General features: G+C 33.5%; 1 protein-coding gene across 1 annotated transcript; it reads right to left on the bottom strand.

Moving 5' to 3' along the window:
- Positions 1-457: 457 nt before the first annotated feature.
- Positions 458-11,155, bottom strand: LOC121985272 (caffeoyl-CoA O-methyltransferase-like). Its single transcript, XM_042538615.1, has 5 exons — positions 10,976-11,155; positions 10,820-10,899; positions 1,251-1,395; positions 1,027-1,158; positions 458-909 (listed from the first exon to the last, which is right to left on the bottom strand). The coding sequence occupies exons 1-5, from the start codon at positions 11,051-11,053 to the stop codon at positions 616-618; spliced, it is 729 nt and encodes a 242-aa protein (XP_042394549.1). The 5' UTR covers positions 11,054-11,155; the 3' UTR covers positions 458-615.
- Positions 11,156-20,203: the final 9,048 nt, after the last annotated feature.

Raw genomic sequence — 20,203 nt, 5'->3', positions numbered from 1 at the left:
TTTGACGATCGATTATAAATTAATTTTATGATTTATCTTTCTTGATATAATCTAAGACGAGTTATGAGGAACGTATAAAGTGAATATAATCATCTTTGCATATGTATTCCTAAAGCTCTTGTGATTATAATCATGTAAAAATAATAATAATAATAATCTAGATTCTATATAATTATTAGTGAATTTAGATTAAAACTTACTGATAAATTTAGACTTGTCAAATTTAATTTAAATCAGGATTAATACATTCTCGAGGTTCTACTGAATCTTATCCTCCAATCTTTATTTCACACCCTATTTATGAAAATGAAGTGTTTGATTTAGTAAAATACCACCATAAGGTTGTTTTTGCTATATATCTAATAAATTTTTTAATACTTTTACTTTTTTTGAAAAAATATATATATTATACAGCCCCCCTTCTAGCCCAACCCTACAATATTTTATGACATTCTACTTGTAAATCTTATAGTTTAATAAAATTCCACTAGAATAATAGTAATACAAGTTCAGAAATAAATATAGTTGAGCATCCAACTTGCATCGGTAGAAACCAACATAGTTTATTTGCTATCCTTGCACTCTTATTCGCAGCAACCGAAACGCAGCACCACATCAAGACAGGCGGCGGCAGAGTGTGAGGCCATCGGAGATGGAGAGATGGCAGATTTCGACGCGGTGGTCGGCGGCGAGGTACTTGTTGAACTTGATGACGTCATCCCTGAAAGGCATGACATAGCTAGGGGGAGTTTCCTCTGGCAGTGCCACCACAGAACCGTACCAGAGCGTGTTGTCGTAGGCGACGATGCCACCCACCCGCACGAGCTCCACCGCCCGCGAGTGGTAGTTGATGTAGTTATTCTTGTCAGCGTCAACATAGATGAAGTCAAAGGACCCCTTCTTGCCTTCCTGCAGGGCCCAAAATTTAGGGGCAGTTTTATAAGTGCACATATCAATGATCCGTGCATGCCTATTCAAACTGGCGAAGAAATGGATCCAACCAAGTGGCTCGCTCAGATGCCATACCTCCTTCATCAGTTCATCAAGGATGGGTAGAGCCTCGCCCTCTCGGAAGTCAATCTTGTGTGAAACCCCGGCATTTTGGATCACAGGCACCCCAAGCTCATAGAACTCTCGGTTTACATCAATGGCTATTATCTACAAACAAGAGCAACTATGAGAGATATTGAAGCAACGAGAACTGTATACCAAAGCAGAGCATTTGACATATTGTGAGATGTAGGTGATACCTTTCCGTCGTCCGGGAGGGCAAGGGCAGTCGCGAGGAGGGAGTAGCCGGTGAATACACCGATCTCCAGTGTCTTCTTCGCGTTCATCACCTTGAGAAGCATGCTCAAAAATTGAGCCTCATCTGCTGCTGTAGCGATGCCATTCCTACTCATGTTAAATTTATATTTGAATCAGAATAATTAACAGAAAGTCAAACATCATACTCGGCTGCAGGAATCTGTAGGTTTGCTAATTGTGATGTAGAAGCGAGTTTGATTAATGTGGTTAACAACTATTTCCTGAGGGTTGAAACTCCGGGAGGAATTTGCTCGCACAAAGCTTAGCAACAATCTTGCTTCCAACGAGAAAAAGCATAAAAAAGAAACAAAAAAAAAAATTACTTTCCAAGATCCAAGGATGCTACATATCATCAAGCATTAGTCTTTTATCTCCATGTATCACTTCATGAGTTTGGCCCTCTCTTTTCCTCTCCCTCTCTTATTTTTCCACCCAAATCAACTCAGCCATAGTCTCATTCTCACATAAGAAGTTCTTGGAGCGTTGGAAGCATACACAAATGTGGCTTCTACTAGCTAACTATTTTGAGTAAAATTACATTGAGTTGCACCCAAGGCTTAATAAGCTATTTGAGGTCCTTTCTGGTAACCGTATCGATGCCAACTAAATGAAGCTTTTAGATTATTCAAGGATCTACAACTAACACAACTTGTAAGTCTTGAGAGATGTGCTAGAAAAATTTTAGATACGAGTCCATAATTCTAATGAGCATTCTAGATTGTAAGAAACAAAGTAGTCACGGACATTCTAGATTTTGTAAGAATAAAATAGTTAATATAGAATAGACTATGCTGTTACATTTAATTTACTTAAAGAGCAAAGCCAAAAACTGTTGTCTATTTCTATTATTAAGTTCTTTTCATATACTCCAACATTGTGGTATCAAAGCAGGGCTCAAAAGAGCTTCTTGTTAGCGGTGAGGGCATTATTTTATATAAGTTTGTCATTAGCAGTTCAAGCTTGTACTATATATTATGTTGACAATGACGATGTGTGATCTTCAAGTTGTTGGAGGCATAAGAAACTCAACAATCAAAATTACAACGTGTGGGCAGTGTAGGCCAAGATTCTGGGAGGTTGTTGAGCAACCACTAGAAGCAGTGGCTTTGACGAAATGAAATGTTAAAGTTGGTAAGGCTATTTTACCATTAAAACTACAACTGAATAAAACATGTTGGAGCATATAAAAGATGAAAAACCAAAAGAATCGTGGGAGAATTTTACAAAGATCTCAAAGAGGAAGAACACAAGATTGCAGTTCTTTGAAGATGAGTTATTATTGGTAGCCTAACATGACATGGCAAACAAGGTAAAGGCCCTTTGTCAAGAAATCTTTGAATTGGATTTTACTTCTAAAATATAATAATCAAGAATGAGAAGAATTGTTATTGATTAGTTGAGACCCATGTTTTTTGCTGCAATTCAAGGTTGGCCAAATAAATCATCCTTGATTGAACTAAAAAAAATCTGTGTTGATTAACAAGCCTTGGTAAAGCAAATAACTAGGGTCTTAGTAAAGACTGATTAAGAAGCAGTCTATAGTGGCAAAAAGAAAAACTGGCCAATGCAATCATATGAATGATTAAATATAAATAATTTGATAACAAAAAATAGGTATTTTAAGGATAAAGAAGATAGAAAAGGGACCAAAAAAGATAAGCGATTCTATGAATATAATAAAAATAAAAAAATAATATTGGAAGATGCTTAATTGTGGAAGAAGAAGTCATTATGTTAAAAATTATAAATTAAAGATAAAAGTAGAAAGTAATGTAGTTACCCAAGAAAAATACCAAAATGGAGAAGAATGGGATGTAGAAGCATCCATTGCAACTCTATAGCTTGTAAAGAGAACAAATAGAGAAACAACATTGGTGGTAGTTGATCCTGGACATCTCGACTATAACAAAGATTGGATCATCGACTTGGGTTGCTCAATCACATAACTAGTGATAAAGAGAAGCTATAAAATATAATGGAATATATAGAGAAGGCCGAATAGTGGTGGTTGTTGATGATTCCAGACTATCAAATTTCTCATATTGGTATGACAACTATTGTTCCTCGATTTAATTCTAACCAACAACAACTACAACATGTCTTTCATATACTAGGAATGAAGAAGAATATATTGTTGCAAACGTATTCTTCAGAAAATTATGTATTGTTTGGCTCAAAGAACATCAAAATGTATCAAAACTTAAGACTATCAGGTATACTAATAATGGAAGGGCAATGTTTAGACTTTGCCTGTGTTATGTCTACAAAGTCACCTTATGTGGACAAAATGACAAAAATAGGATAGCAAATTTGTGCCCTGTAAGATTTGGACATGGTGGATATAGTAAATTGAAAGTAATGATGAAGAAGTAGATGCAAGGGGGTCTTCCCCAACTCGACATCAAAGAAGACTCACTTTGTGTTGGATGCCAATATGGTAAGGCACACCAACTATCATTCAAAGATTCAAAATTCTCAACAAAAGAACCATTGCACCTTGTTCACTCTCATGTCTTTGGATCCATTAAGTAATCAATCAGAGGAATGTATTATATGTTCGCATTCATTGATAATTTCTCCAGTTATAAATAAGGTTTTCTTTTTGAAAGAAAAATTAAAGAATCTAACAAACACTAAAGAATTTAAAGAAAATATATTAAAAAAACAAAGGCAAAAAGATTCAATGCCTAAGAACATATAATGGAGAAGAATATATCACTGGTGTAAATGGCGGTAGGCGGTGGGGGCGGTCAGTGACCACCTACCACCTTGACTACCTAGATAGTGCCTAAGCGGTTGATTTTTTTTTTACTATTTTTTATATGTAATATTATAAATAGTTAGCATTCTTTATGTAATATATGTAATTAAATTATATTTATGCATAAATAAGCTTCATACAATACAATATATATATAAGGTACAAATAAATATATAAATGCAACTAACAAATAATTAATAAAGATTTATCACCATATTAATACTAAAAAAGTAATATCATAACTTTTACCAATAGCCTAAGTTTAAAATTCAAAGTTTCAATCAAACATAGCAACAAGTGATTGTGAAAGTCCACTTATCAATAGGCCCGAGGTGCTTTGACTTCTTTTTAGAAAAATCTCCCTCCACTTGACAATCATCATCCTCTATATCAACACATATTTACTTCCATCATCTCTTCATTTAGTTTTTCCACCCTTTCTCGCTTCTTATTCTTGCTATTTTCAAGATAAGATCTTACTCTTTTTTTTTGTCTTCGTCGGATGCTCTAGGACATGCTTCAACTTGTCCTACAATACCCGCAATATAATGCTTCATCCAATAAACTCCTCCCTTAATAAGCCTCTTACACAATTTGCATATAATCCAATCTTTTTTTTTTTTGCAATACAACACCCCATAATCCCAAACAATATCATTAGACTTTCAATTCAATTTCATGCCCAATTGTTTCTCATTTTCCATCATTAATCTTCAATAATAAATAAAAGATTAAAAACGGGAATAAGAACTTATTAGAAATATATAAAAGCTAACCTAGTGTGGTGGTGGTCGCAACGAGCGATGGCGGCAGTGGTGGTGCGGCAGCATGACGGTGGTGGGGTGGTTCCAAGCGGAAGGAGGTGAGTTGTGGATGGCTTGGTGAGTTGATGGAGTTATTTATATTTTGGAAGGGAGAGAAAGTGTATTAATATATCTAGGGTTTTTAAAATTTTGTTGGCTTTGACCGCCTCACGTACTACCTTGACTACCTCACCCGCCGCCTCGCAAGCCTCACCGACCTCGCTTCATCTTTGATCGCCTAAAGCACCGCCTAAGGCAAAGAAAGTGCAGTTGATGCCCGCCTCTCATCTACGCAAGTGCCACCTCGGCCGCCATTTAGAATATTGGAATATACTTTGATCAACTTTAATACTTAGTTACAAGAAAATAAAAGAAGATGATGATTAACATGTCCATATCCTATGCATTAAAATGATATTGCAAAAAAAAAAAAAAAAAAAGACATCTTGTAGAAGCATGTTGCAAGCTAATAATGTCCCAAAAAAATTTTAGACTGAATGAGTAGCAAATAGCAAGCCATGTTATGCATAGGCTTCCCCAAGCTAAGTTAGGGTATCTTTATCCTTTGAAAAAATTGTGGAACACTAAACACCATAAGTCATTTTCAAGTCTTTCGTTTTGTGTGTTACATTTATGTCTTCTCCCTTGCACTAAGAACTAAGAGGACAATCCGTTGCATCTTTATTGGGTATGACATCCATGGAAAGGATGAAGATGTTGTGATCTTAACACTTGAAAACATTATACTTCAAGGGATGTACTATTTGATAAACCATCTTCTTGGAGGACATCTCAAAAGGAAGCACTACTAGATTCACAGGAAATAGAACTACAAGAAATGGGAGAGGAATTAAGTGAAAAATATTGAATTCCCAAAACGAAAGGAAAAAGAGATGAAAGAGAAAATGAGCCCATTTAGAATCCTCGACAAACCAAGGAATTAAGTGAGACGAGGTTTCAACAAGATGGAGGATCTAGCTAGCTACTATATACGTCAAGGAGGAAACAAGAGTCAAATCCCAAGTTTACTAATGCAATGTTATCCAAAGAAGACAACCTTAGAGAATCCACTATATATGAGGAAGTATCATTAAGTCCTTAATGGAGGAATACAACATAGGAAGAGATTTCTGCATATATAAAATAAAAAAATTAACTAGATTAGTCAATTAAACAATATAAGGGTCGACTAGTTGCTTAGGATGTTTTTTCAACAATATAGACTAGACTATGATATATGTTTAGTCAAGCTACAAATATCACTATTGTTTGAATCTTACTAGTATTTGTAGTTAGTGAAGATTGGAGAAGTTACGGAAAATAGGCAAAAAGAATGCTTTCTTACATGGAGAATTAGTTCAAGAAATATATCTGAATCAACCAAAAGGATATGAAAGTAAGCCAAAATATCTATGTAAAATGAGGAAGGCAAATTAGTGTTTAAAATAAGCTCGCAAACATAGAGTGACAAAATTACAAAATTTCTAACATAAAATTAATACAAAATGACATAAGCAAACTCTAGCCTATTTGAATTAATCTATGTATGGTGTTAGTATTTGTGGATGGCATAATAATTACAAGTGATCTTGAAGAAAAATTTTACAAATTAAAGAAAATTTATTAGTTTGCTTTCAGATGTTCGAGCTCGGAGAATTAAAACATCTCCTTCGACTAGAGATAGAACACTCAAAGGAAGACTTGTTTCATTGTCAACAATGGTATATCACAAATTTATTAGAAAATGAAAATGTTAGATTGCAAGTGGGATATCAACAACAAAGGAGGTGAATGCAACATTATGTGTACATAAAGGAAAAGACTAGGAGAATGATTCTATATATAACATAATTGGTGGGAAGTATAATTTATTTTACTTTGACAAGATCTCCTTTGCAGTAGGAGTAGAGAGTCAATACATGAAAACCCCGGAGAAGTTGCATCTAGAAATTGTTCAAGGAATACTAAGGTATGTTAGGTGTCATTAATCTTGAAGAAAGGATAAAAGAATGCAATTTACTTGGCTATTATGATGTTGACTATGATGGAGATGATGATACTCGACAATTCACTACTAGATATGTATTTCCATACAACAAAACCAATGGTGTTTTTATAAACAACAAAAGCAGACCAATCAATACACTTAGCAAAGAACCCAACCTTTCATGCAAGAATAGAACATACAAAAGTACATTATCACGTCATTAGAGAGAAAGTCTAACAACAAGAAGTTGAAATGTGATATATGAAGACAAAGGAGCGAACAACAAATCTATTTACTAAAGGACTCACTACAAGTTAGCTTGTCAAGCGACGAGAAATGTTGAGTAAGATAGAGAAACATTAAAGAAAGATAGCATGAGAGGAAGTGTTAACCATGCCAACATTGACTCAAAGGAAGCTTCCAAATTATTCAAGGATATGCTTTCTAAGATAACAAGTACAGAAAAAGATTCTAGATTTTGTAAGAAACAAAGTAGCCAACATAGAATAGTATAAATAACCTATCACATCATGTTTTAGGTACTTGAAGAGCAATACAAAAATTGTTGTCTAATTTTTATTATCAAGTTCTTCTCATATAACTCTGAGTGTATTGATGTGAAAAACCATTGTTAGAAGTACACTACATATATTTTTGAATTGTATTGGAGCACACTCATGCTTAACATTATAAGTTATACATATTACCCCACAAGGTAACTTAGAAATATAGTGTTGGTGTAATCACCACCAAGTAATCGAGCCCGAACATATTGTTTGATGTAGTTAGCAAAAGGTTTAACGTTAAATCAACATTGTAGTAACATTTAGTGCCAAATATACAAGTGTAGAATTGGGCAGCCTGGTGCACGAAGCTCTCGTCATGCGGGGTCCTAGGAAGGATGGATCTATTGTATGCAGCCTTACCCTGCTTTTTGCAAGAAGCTGTTTTCAGGATTCGAACCCGTGACCTTTTGGTCACATGGCAACAACTTTACCATTGCACCAAGGCTGCCCTTCTCACTAATATTATAGGAACAATGGAAAAATCCAACAAGAGTGTTTAGAAGTCCAAGTGAGTTAAGATTAATTGGATATTTGATTAAAAAAAGTCTCAAAAGTATAGGTAGAGTTTGAAATTCCAACAAAGGTTGGTAGATTATAAAGTCTTACTAGATCAAGGTGGACCAAATACCAAGCAAATAAAGGAAGGGCCCAAATGTGAAACCTCTTAGCAGGCGAGAAGTCTTGGTAGGTAAAGAATAACTAGATACTAGGAATTGAAAAAGTCCATGAGACAAACTTTTAGCAGGTGAGATGTGAGATATCTACTTATACTTTGGGTGCAAGTAAATTTCTTACTTATGTGATGGTTTAACCAAGAGGCAAGTGTTTTAGGCTCAAAGACAACATGTTAGTTGACTGATGGTAATTACCATTCGATTATTAAGTCAAAGCTTATCATCAACCGTCAACTAATAAAAAAACCGTTAGATGATCTTGTCACAAGATAAAATTATTTCGGAAACCTAATTAATTAGATGACATGTTCGTGATCCAAAGGATGTCATGATTTTATCTGAGTAATCGACTTATGAAACATAACAATCGACTCAATTGATAACCGTCAATGAAAGATTCAATTTGATAGCATGTCATAGTTGAGTTGACTTAACAAAGAATTATAGTTGACTAAGAATACAAATAAACAACTAACTCACTGAAGACAATAACAGTCACGGTTGATAAGATCCGAGAACAATGAATCAATTAACTATTAAGAATTGATCAATCACTTGATGGTAATCAGTTTTAGTAGGGATATGAGTGAACCAAACGTTTGTGAGCAAACTTGGTATTTAGTCAGTAAGAACTTACTTATATTCATTCAATATACAAATATACAGAAGATTAATTAAATAAAGAAGCTCGAATAACTCATAAAACTAAATAAACAAACTTAAATACATATATATTTAGCTCGTTAATGTTCATGAATAAAAAAAATGGTAGCCCGATGCACGAAGCTCCTGCCATGCGGGGTCCCGGGGAAGGATCCATTGTACGCAGCCTTACCTTGCTTTTTGCAAGAGGCTGTTTTCAGGATTCAAACTCATGACCTTTAGGTCACAAAGCAACAACTTTACTGTAAATTATTCGTGAACATTGTTCACGAACAAGGTTTGTGAAGCATACAAGCTCTCAAATCAAGCAAATAAGCTTGTGATATAAAGTGCACTAACCAACAAAACAAGTTTAAAAATGTAAAAGTTTCAAACTATTAAACAAACTTAAATTAAGAGTTCGATAACATCTAAATAAACCAAGTTCAAACTCATAAACTAAAATCAAGTCATTTCAACGGATTGGTTCATTTTAACCTCTGTTTGGATCGACTTAGCTTAGTTACCTTATCAAAAAAGCTTGAACAACACAATGCTTGGTTCAGCTTTGCTCGTTTATAGCCCTAAGTTCAAGTCTATAAATATCATGCAAAGGCACTTTAACCATACAATCAATCATAGTCACAAGTGCTTCATCTACAACAATCTTCGATGCTCTTCGTTGCAATATTTTCTTTCTTAGTTTTTGATGTTCTCTATTTCACTATTAAGTAGTTTTTTGATATAGTTTTACACATAAGGTTAGGGGTGTAATCGAGCCAAGCCGAGCCGAACTCTTGAATGTTTGAGTTTGGCTCATTTATAATCGAGCCGAGCTCGAGCTTTATTTAATGAATATATTCATGGCTCACGAGCTTATTCGAGCTTTATCGAGTCTAAACGAGTATAATAAATATAAATTATAAATTTAAATATTTATTAAAAACTAAATTATATATTTAGAGAAAATTATAATATTCTTATTAAAATTTATATTTTATTCTAATAAATAAATTTAATAAGTAGAGCGTAAAATCTATAAATTCAATATCAAAATTATTATTTTTTCATTTAAAAGTTGATTCATGAACTTGCTAACAAACATGCTCACGAGCTAACTAGCCGAGTATTGCGAAACTTGAGTTTAGTTTGTTTATCTTAACGAGACTCATTAAACGAGCTCAAACGAGCTTTTATCGAATCAAGCTTCGAATAGCTCATGAACGGCTTACTTCATTTACACCCCTACATAAGGTCTTCACGGTTTCTATTCTTTGTCTTTACTATAAATAATTTTTGTAAAGGTTTCTTTGCCTCCTAAAGCTTTCTAAAAAGGAGAAATTAGTGGATTTGAGAGGGGTGACTCACCTTACCGATCCATAACTCATAGAGTAAGAGTCTTGAAGACTATCAAACTACGTAAAAGACCTTTTACTATTTGCTTTCTTCTTATATTGAAAGTATTATTTCAAATTATTATATTGTTTTTCAATCTTAACCATAATCATTTATTTTGCTATATTAATTATATCTGCTTACATTTTTGCTATACTCACTACATACTTTCCTTCAATTGTTTTTATTATTCCACTATTCACCCCTTTCCATCTCTAGCAGCCACACACAATACAGCATATAACATATAGATTAAGCTCAGTGTTTGTGCAAACAAATGTTTCTTTCTGGGAAAAAAACAAAGAAACAAAGTTGTTTGCTTTATTTGTACTTTTACTTTCATTGAACCTACCAACCAAACGCTGCAGAAAGCTGGTTCCCATAATGCAGTCCCATTTAATAGTTTACCTTGCAATTTACTTATGCTATCCACAAGTAAGCAACGTATGAATATCGCGTGGTATCATGCGCCAAGCATATTCTTATCCAAATTCATATTTCAAAAAAAGGTTAATTATAAATCTAAGGAGAATTTTTTAGATTTATTTTGAACTTTAATGAATACTCGACATACTTTTAAAATTGCAAAAGAATACTGTTAGAAGTTTATGTAGCACAGAAGTCGTCCCTTGTAAAAAGTAATAGCAGAAGTAGTTGATAAGAAAAGGGGATCGGAGATTTACAAGGGATGGTTGACCGTGATGCTGCGGAGCTCCTTCATGGCGTCAGGTTCACGCGGATACACGCTCGTCTCCAGTAAATACTGCACGTATACCAGGCGCTAAGCACAAAATAAATATTCTTTAGCAAAGTGAAGAAAAAGAAGAATGAAGACTGGCCTGGTATAGAGCCACGCTCTTCAGGAGAGTTTTGTGGTCTTGCGACGGGATCACATGATCATCGGACGAGCTCTCCATGTCCGGCGGTGGGGGTCTGGTTCTTATTCCCGTCTCTCTTCCTAGCTCTGATCACTCTAGTTCTTTCCTTTCGCTGTTTCCGCTGTTATGAATATATATATTAATAGCCAGCCAATCGGCAACGAGGGTGGTGGGGATAATGGGAATTGGCCCTGGTCGCAGTGCTTCTCTCTCGGCTCGGCTGGTCTGTGCCCCGAGTCAAAAGCGGCCGTTCCATCACACGTACTGGGTGACAGCATCGACCACGATGCCGCCTCTGGACGTTTCGCCAGATGCTGGTTACAATTTTATATTTTTATATATTTGAATAAAAAAATGAATTTATAATTAAATATTATACAATTTAATAAATTAGTTTATTTATAATTTTTATTAATAAACATTAACTAGTATTTAAATTTATTAATAAATATTAACAAGTATTTAAGACTCTTGATTTTATATATATTTAATATTAAATAAATATTAATGAGTTTTATTGATTTAAATATTAAATTTATACTTGAACCTTCATCTATGGTCCGAATTCAGAAGTGAAATTATTGCCCAGTAGACTTTTCCTTAAGGTTTTATGTCAGATTGAGTGCTAATTTCAGTAAATTAATTGAATAATTTTTTTTTAATGGGAGATTGATTGATAAATATTAGGCTGATGAATTATTCGTTACGCGTATTTTTTAATTTATTTTAATAATTAATAAGAAAATTTATAGATCATCTCTAAATTAATAGTAAATATTCAGTGTCAAAAAAAAAATATTACTGCACTATGTGCCATTACTATAGTACATGAGGATGTCGTACATACTTTCCATTAGAAATTAAATAATAGATAATTTATTGAACTATGTGGTCAGATTTCCATAATACTTAAAATATGCACTTAACTTTTATATTTATTAAAATACATAATAATTTTCCATTATATCTCTCTTTTATTAGCAATTGACGGTCCATAACTCATGAGTTGATTGCTGAAATTTTTGTCCATTATATGCTAAACTTTTTAATGAGCCGATGATAAAATATGTCAAAGTTTTGTCAATTTCAATAACCCACAACTCTTTATCTATGTTATTAAATGCATATCTAGGAACATAGTTACAATCATAGAGATGTGAGGAGTATAATAAATTTGTTTTATAATATTTCTGAGATGTTTAAGAATATTAATGAGTTTTGACCCAAGTTTATTATCTTAGAAATCTTAAAATCACTTCAAACTAAGATTATTATACTATTAGGAGCCTCTTGAGTGTAACCATGTGCTCAAACCTTGATTCCACAACATAAATTGTGAATTTTAAAAATCTTCACAACCTTGATACATTTTGGCATAAGCTCATTAAGGGGCCTAAATCTGTTATACTTACTCATCAATACTATCAAAGGGTTCTTAAGACTCCGCTAGTTCAAATCATATCAAGTTTTTAAAATTTTAGACATTGTAAGACTATCATCGAGTTTTAACTAAAACTCACTAATAGTTTTAAGAACTTTAGAATCACTTCAAATTAGGACCATTATACTCTTGGAAGCTTTCTGAGTGTAACCATGTTCTCGGACCTGAATTCCATAGTCTAGATTAAGAGTTATGGGTTTTTGAAATCTTCATAATCTTGAGACAATTTGACACAAGCTCATTAAAAGGTTTAGACTTGTTATATTTACTTATCAACACCACCAAAGGATTTGTACGATTCTCTTAGTACATATCATGTCAAGATTTTAAAATTTTGGACAATGCAGATCATCAATAAGTTTTGGCCAAAAACTCACGATAGCCTTATGAACCCCATAATCATTCCAAATCATGACAATTACACTCCTTAGAACTTCCTGAGTGTACTATACCCTTAGACATAAATTTCAAAGCCTAGATAGGGAGATGAGGATTTTTAAAATCTTCACAACCCTGAGATAATTTGGCACAAGCTCATTAATGTTAGGACACTCTGGCGAGCTAAAGGAGGGTGATTAACTTCAATCGCTTCTTTAATGATGAGTTGTAGTGGAAAACACTAAAAGTAATGCTGCCACCCGGATTTACTTGGTATCCACCTCAACGAGATGACTAATCCAAGGATCCACACTGAGTACACTCTTCACTATGAAAATACTCCTTCTCGGAAATACTTTGGAGGTAGAGAAACCTCATAGAAGATCACATACAAAAAATATAATGCAAATAAGAAAAAAAATACACAATACAAATGAAATCTTGCTTGCTTTTTTATAGCTTGTAAACACCTCTTGATCTGTTGAAAAGTACAATAAAACTTATTTTCTAAAGCTCAAGGATTGGTGGTGAAGAGTGGAGAAGAAAAAGTTGCATTTGAATTTTCATCGTCGCCTTTATATCCCGCGAATTAGGGCTCCCAATCTATTGGCCTTACCCCCAATCGATTGTCACGTCCGATCCAAGCGCATTCAACCATACAAACCTCTCAAAGGCTTTTTTTTCTTGATCACTTAATCAATTAGCCAATCGATTACAAGCCTTCTTAATCGATCACCCAATCGATTACGAAGCCCCTTTGTTCATTCACAAGCTTCTTCCAATCGATTACCCAATCGATCAAGCAGTTTTATTCAATTACCTGATCGATTCAGAAGCTCACTGTTTGCTCACGACCAAGCTTAATTGATTAGCCAATTGATTAAACGTCTAGTGATATCCTCAATTGATTGGAATGCTTCCCAATCGATTCAGCACAGTGCAATGTACCATGTTTCATGAAAAACTAGCTTCCAATTGATCACTTGATTGATTGGGTTCAGGGTTAAGCAATTACTTGATTGATTCACAATGCACTTCGCAAAGAGATGTGCTCAATCGATCAACTAATCAATTATCACAGGTCTCAATCGATCACCTGATCGATTACCCAACCCTAACTTTCTTAACCCAAGTCTAGAGTTTCCTTGCCTAATCTCCGATCAATCGTGATCTGTTGAGTCTTCTCCACCAAGTGTTCGATCAATCTTTTGACCCACTTAAACTTTGTCAACTTCCAGTTGGATTTCCGATCATCAAGTACAGTCCTTCTTAACCCACTTAGATTTTTTCTCTTGCCTAACCGCAGTTAGGACTTTACCTTGTCAATATAAGGTCCCCCTTGACTCACTAAACTTTCCTTTGCCTAAATACAGTTAGGGTGCGTTTGGTTCAAGTCATCATGTATAACCTTGGTTATGTGATTACCAGGTAATCACATAACCAAGGTTATAGGGAATAAAACATAACAAAATATTGTTTGGTTCAACTTAGGTAATGCAACAAAAACTTGTTTGTTTGAAGGTTTAATGAATACCCTACTTTAATATTTTACCGTATTACCCTCAGTTACAAAACTAACTATACATAATATTATTATTATTATTATTTATTTTTTAATGTTTTTTTACTTTTCTTTTTCTGGTATATTTTTTTATTTTTTATGTGTTTTTTAATTTTTTAATGTTTTTATACTTTTATATTATTTATATTTATATTTTTTATATTTTTTATATTTTTTTAATTTTAATTTTTATTTATTTTATTTTTAAAATTTTTATTTTATTTTTAAAAAAATTTAAATTTTTAAATTTTTTAAAAAATTTAAAAATTTAAATTTTTAAAATTTTTTAAAAATTTCAAATTTTTTTAACATTTTTAAAATTTTTATTTTTAAATTCTTTTTTATTTTTTAAAAAATTATTTATTTTTTAAAAAATTAAAATTTTAAAATTTTTAAAAATTTCAAATTTTTTTAACATTTTTTAAATTTTTTAAAAAATTATTTATTTTTTTTAAAAATAAAATTTTAAAATTTTTAAAACATTTTTTTATTTTTTTACATTTTTTATCTTTTTTTTCATGTTTTTTCTTATCGGAGGGTATTTTTGGTAAAAAAATTTCGTTAACCCCGGAATCAACAAAAACCTTTGTTTTCTGAGGTTTTCCGATTCCGGGCTGCATGACCCTTTTGCTGACGTGTCGGGCATGGAACATTACTTGGGAATCATCGAATACCTAAACCAAACAAGGTTTTTGTTGATAACCTTGGATGGATAACCAAGGTTATCAAGAATAACCCCGAACCAAACGCACCCTTAGGGCTTTCCTTTGCCAACCTGTTATCTTTTTTGACTTTGACTTGCTTGCCTAACCGTAATTAGAACTTTCCTTGCCAACATGTGATCCCCCTTAATCCACTTAAACTTTGCTTGCCAACGTGCAATCCTCCTTGACCCACTTGGACTTTCATTTGCTAATCGTAATTAGGACTTTCCTTTGCCAACGTGCGGTTCTTCTTGACCCACTTGGACTTTCCTTTGCCTAACTGCAGTTAAGACTTTCTTTTACCTAACCGTAGTTAAGACTTTTCGGATTAAGTGCTGGCCCTCCATAACCTACTTAACTTCTCTCACATATGTCTCACAACATATTTTCTAAATATGTTGCCCATAATATATTGTCCAAACATCAAAACTCAAGCTCAACTCCACTCGAACTTAGTCAAACTGGTTAATCTTGACCTGGGGACAATTGTACCAATAATCTTCCAACAATTAAAAGACCTAAACCTATCGTACTTACTCTCCAACATCACCAAAAGATTCCTAAGACTCCTTTAAGATTTTGAAATTCTAGACATTGTAAGGTCGTTATCAAGTTTTATCCAAAATTCGTTGATGATTTTAGGCACCTCAAAAACACTTCAAACTAAGTTCATTGCACTCCTACTATATTATCCTAAGTATAGTCATACCCTTAAAGCTAGATTCTGCAGTCGACACTAAGATGTGAATTTTTGAAATATTCACAATCTTGAGATAAATTTGGTACAAATTCATTAAAGGACCTAAGTCTGCCACACTTACTCTCCAACACCACCAAAAAGATTTCTATAACTCTTTAGTTTTTTTGACACCATATAAGATCATCAGTGAATTTAGCCCAAACTCACTGATAACCTTAAATACCTCAAAAATATTTTAAATCAAGTTCATTATACTTCTTACATCCTAAATGTAATCCTACCCTTAGACCAAAATTCTACATTAAGAAATGTGATTTTTTTAAAAAAAATCTTTGTAACCTCAAGAAAATTTGGCACAAGTTCATTAAATCAAGACAACCAAATAGTTCATAGAACTCTCATAATTCAAACCACGTTAAGATTTTGAAATTCTGGACCATATATGGTCATCAATAAATTTTGACCAAAAATCATTACTAACTTAGATACTTCAAACCAAATTCATTATACTCCTTATATCATCTTGATTATAATTATAGCCTCAGACATGAATTTCATAACCTAGATATAGAGTTGTGTGCTTTTAAAATTAACATAACTTTGAGATCTTTTATCATGAGTTTACTAAAAAATTTAGCATATAACGAGAAGAAAGTTTAACAGCCAATTGACGAGTTATGGACAATCGAGTGATAAAGGAGAGGTATAATCGGCAACAGCTATGCATATTGGTAAATCTAAAAAGTGAGTACGTATTTTAGATATTACGGAAATTTAACTACGTGATTTTATAAAATACTATTAAATAATTTATGATTTATCGAGTCAATGTGTGATAAACAACAAGCAAAAAAAAGATGTTCTAATTAACGTCCAGCACGGTTAATTTATACCGAGCAAAAATTTAAATGACACCTTCATAATCATTTTTGTTAAAAAAGGTTTTTTTTTACAAAAAATCAAAATAGCATCCTAACATATTACTCATCTCAACAATTTTTATACTACATTGAATTAAAATAAATATACTCAACTTAATCAAAATAGCTATAAAAATTATTATATCAAAAATATTTTTATTAAATTAAAATATATCATATTTAAATTATTTTATTTTATCTTGTAATATCTACTTTAACACGTGCTATAATATATAAGAATAAGAATATTTTTAAGATCAAAAATATATTGAGACGTTATCTTAACTTATGTATTTTTAAAATAAATATTTTTGAAAAAAATAATAATAAATGACGTCTTTTAATTTTTTTTTTGCCCATTTTCATATTTCATAATTTAATTTCTTATATCCTGAATGTAGCACTCACAGGACTTCTTTGATCAGCTTTATTACCAAAATATAGTGTTAATTTACAATTTTAACATAATACTAAGTAATGCAAACTTTTCATGTCAAAAAATACTTATGTCTTTTTTTTCAGAAGTATTATAAATTTATGATAATTCGAATATATTATGGCTCGTTTTAATAAATTGTCGGTTATATTTTCTCTCAAATTTAGAAAGCAATGCATGTTGCATTGATATATTCTTCCAAATTTAGATAAGCAGTTTTTGTTGATATGAACCTACAGGCTTTTGTCTTCTATTCATTTTGGTCATTATAAACAAAAAAATTAATTATTTTTCAGCATTCATTTCCTCTATAAACACACAGACAAACAATCCTAATTCCTTTACATATCAACTAAATTTGAAGAAGAATTTAAGATATGAAAGCTACTTAAAACCAATTAATTTTTGAATTAACTTTAATTCTCAATAATGATGTTATTCTTCCAAATTTGGATAAGCAATTTTTGTTGATATGAACCTACAGGCTTTTGTCTTCTATTCATTTTAGTCATTATAAAAAAAATTAATTATTTTTCAGCATTCATTTCCTCTATAGACGCACAGACAAACAATCCTGATTCCATTACATATCAACTAAATTTGAAGAAAAATTTAAGATATGAAAGCTACTTAAAACTAATTAATTTTTCAATTAACTTTTATTCTAAATAATGATTAAAGCCAACTCGTCGAACATGATCTTCTTAAATCTTAGGTAAATAATTTCAAAATGTTAAATGATGAGAAGGTGGCATGCACAAATGCGCTCACGTTGCACATGTCCAAACATTTAGAACTTAGAAGCATGTATTTAGAAGAATTATTTTCAACTATGAAATTGTATAGTCTAGATATGTAAGTGTGGAAGAAGAAAAAAATTAAAGGCAAGATGACTCGCTTATGCATTTAGCAAACAAGAAGGATAGAAGAAGCGTCACATCCTCCTTAGAATCATCAAAAGAATTGGAGGGATCCTCCACATCCAATGGAGAAGATAAAGCGGATTTAGCAAGAAAATAGGCAAGACATTTAAAATTTTAAATAATGATGCCAAACGATCTTCAGAAGTCAAGGGGAAAAAGAGGTATAATGCTAGCTTCAGATACAACAAGGAGGAATGTTGGGTCTCAATCAACATATAATAAGGCTTTTGGGACGTCATCCATAACAAGAGCGACACTAGTGGATTTTAGGGAGAGTGTTGTTGTATTCCAAGGCCTTTGTGAGTAATCCATAGCAACAAAGCAAGTAAGAGATTTCATAAGTTGTAATCTTCATTATTATATTATTTCATATTTGCTTGTATTTTTGTATTCCTTGTATTTGTTGTGAGAACAAATTATGTAAGAGATTTCTTGGAAGTTTTCCGAAGAGGAGAAAGGATAACGAGATTCTAGGAGTGATCCATTGAGGGATAACTCATTATCCACTTCATCTGATCCAATAGATAAAACAACATAGCATAAGCCCTTTGAATAGTACATTTCGTAGCCTTTAAACTCATATTTATAGCCCTTGATCAAGTCTTCATTCAACTTGTTGAGTGGTGGTGCAATATGAGTCAGACAGAATGACGATGTAACACTGCTTTAGCTAAGTTGAGACTATAGTTGAACTATATCTCTTTAAGATGAATTTACCTCGTACATAATACTCACGGAATACAGCAATCGTCTCCCAAGATACGACTTTATCTTGTGATAGCAGCATTGCAAATCACAAGACCTCTGAACCGAAGAAACTTTTCAAACTCTCCAAATGTAAATATGGAATGCAATGTTTGCTTTGCTTTGAATTGGAATGAAAAATGAGAATATGGGGATCTTATTTATACCAAATGTAAGGATATAAGAACATCTTGGTTCAATTATATTTCATCCATCCAATTTGAATTAGATGATCTAGATTGCATCCCTTCCTAAGAGACACAATATCTCTTCATTTGAATGTCACCCTTTTGAAATCAATGGTTGAGATTACGCCATTGGAAAGGGCACTTATGCCATCTTAGATCGACAATCTAGATTAAGTCATGCCACCAATCTATGTGATTTCTCATTCACACACACTAATTGGTTCAAAACTAATTTTTCAACAATCCTCCACATGAATGAAATTAATGATGCATGTATGTTGACATCTGATCCTGTCCGGAATCTGAGTCAGACAAAGGTCGGATGAGCTGTTGCTGGCGTTCACAAAGAGGCGACTAGGACACCCTTCTTGTGTGTGTCCACCAGAACGGACCTCCACGTGGCACTGGCAAACGACGATGACTGAGCCGATGGTACTTGAGCTCTGCGCACACTCAAACAAGCACATGGAACGTCAGAGGGCAGAAATCAGGGGAAATGCCCCCGGAGCAGGCCCTCCGACGCTCAAGTCAGGTACTTTTTCCCAGAAGAACAGTGTACGAAGGAGAAAGAAAAGTAGAAGACAAGTGCGAATGTGCGAGAGAGTGTATCTGCGCAAGGGAGAGGACCTCCCTTTTTATATGATAGTACATACCTCTGGAGTCTGACTGATGTCAGGGAATGCCGGGTGTCAGGACCTGTCTGGTGATGGAGGGCGCGTGGCACCCTCTTATGGACTGGAAGAAGGTTCCATTCACAGATGACTACAGACCATTGGAATATTCCCTAACATACAACAGTTATTCCCTTATGGATAGTTATGATTCCATGACCTTGTTGTCGTGTAGCGCCTTCTGTTCTGCTCGGGTATGACTAGGGCAGCTCGAGATGATCTATCAGGTATAACACCTGGCCTAAGTCTTGAGGGGCAGGGAGAGTTGTGATGAGATCGCTCAAGAGCTGATCGGGAGTTGGCCTACTGAGAGAACCAGGTATGGGAATGACCAAGCTGTGAAAACCCAGCCAGTCGAAGCGGGTCAGGCATCACCTCGATTGCACATTCTGATTCAGATCTGGGCTCCTGATATGTAAGCACCCGACAGGGCATCCTACGTCTGACGACACCAGGCGGTCCTACCTCTTCTTTCCCTAGTTGCTGACTGTCACATCCTCCTGATTATAGATTGTCACGTCCT

This window comes from Zingiber officinale, chromosome 5B (assembly GCF_018446385.1).
Source record: "Zingiber officinale cultivar Zhangliang chromosome 5B, Zo_v1.1, whole genome shotgun sequence".
NCBI classification, from domain to species: Eukaryota; Viridiplantae; Streptophyta; class Magnoliopsida; order Zingiberales; family Zingiberaceae; genus Zingiber; species Zingiber officinale.
This window is presented reverse-complemented; position numbering and strand designations above follow the sequence as displayed.

Excerpts from the sequence above, each read along its gene's own strand:
- LOC121985272 (XM_042538615.1), bottom strand. The coding sequence starts at position 11,053 with ATGGAGAGCTCGTCCGATGATCATGTGATCCCGTCGCAAGACCACAAA. Across the intron at positions 1,396-10,819 it reads ATCACGGTCAACCATCCCTT|GAATGGCATCGCTACAGCAG; the intron begins GTAAATCTCCGA and ends TAACATGAGTAG. Across the intron at positions 1,159-1,250 it reads CCCTCCCGGACGACGGAAAG|ATAATAGCCATTGATGTAAA; the intron begins GTATCACCTACA and ends TCTTGTTTGTAG.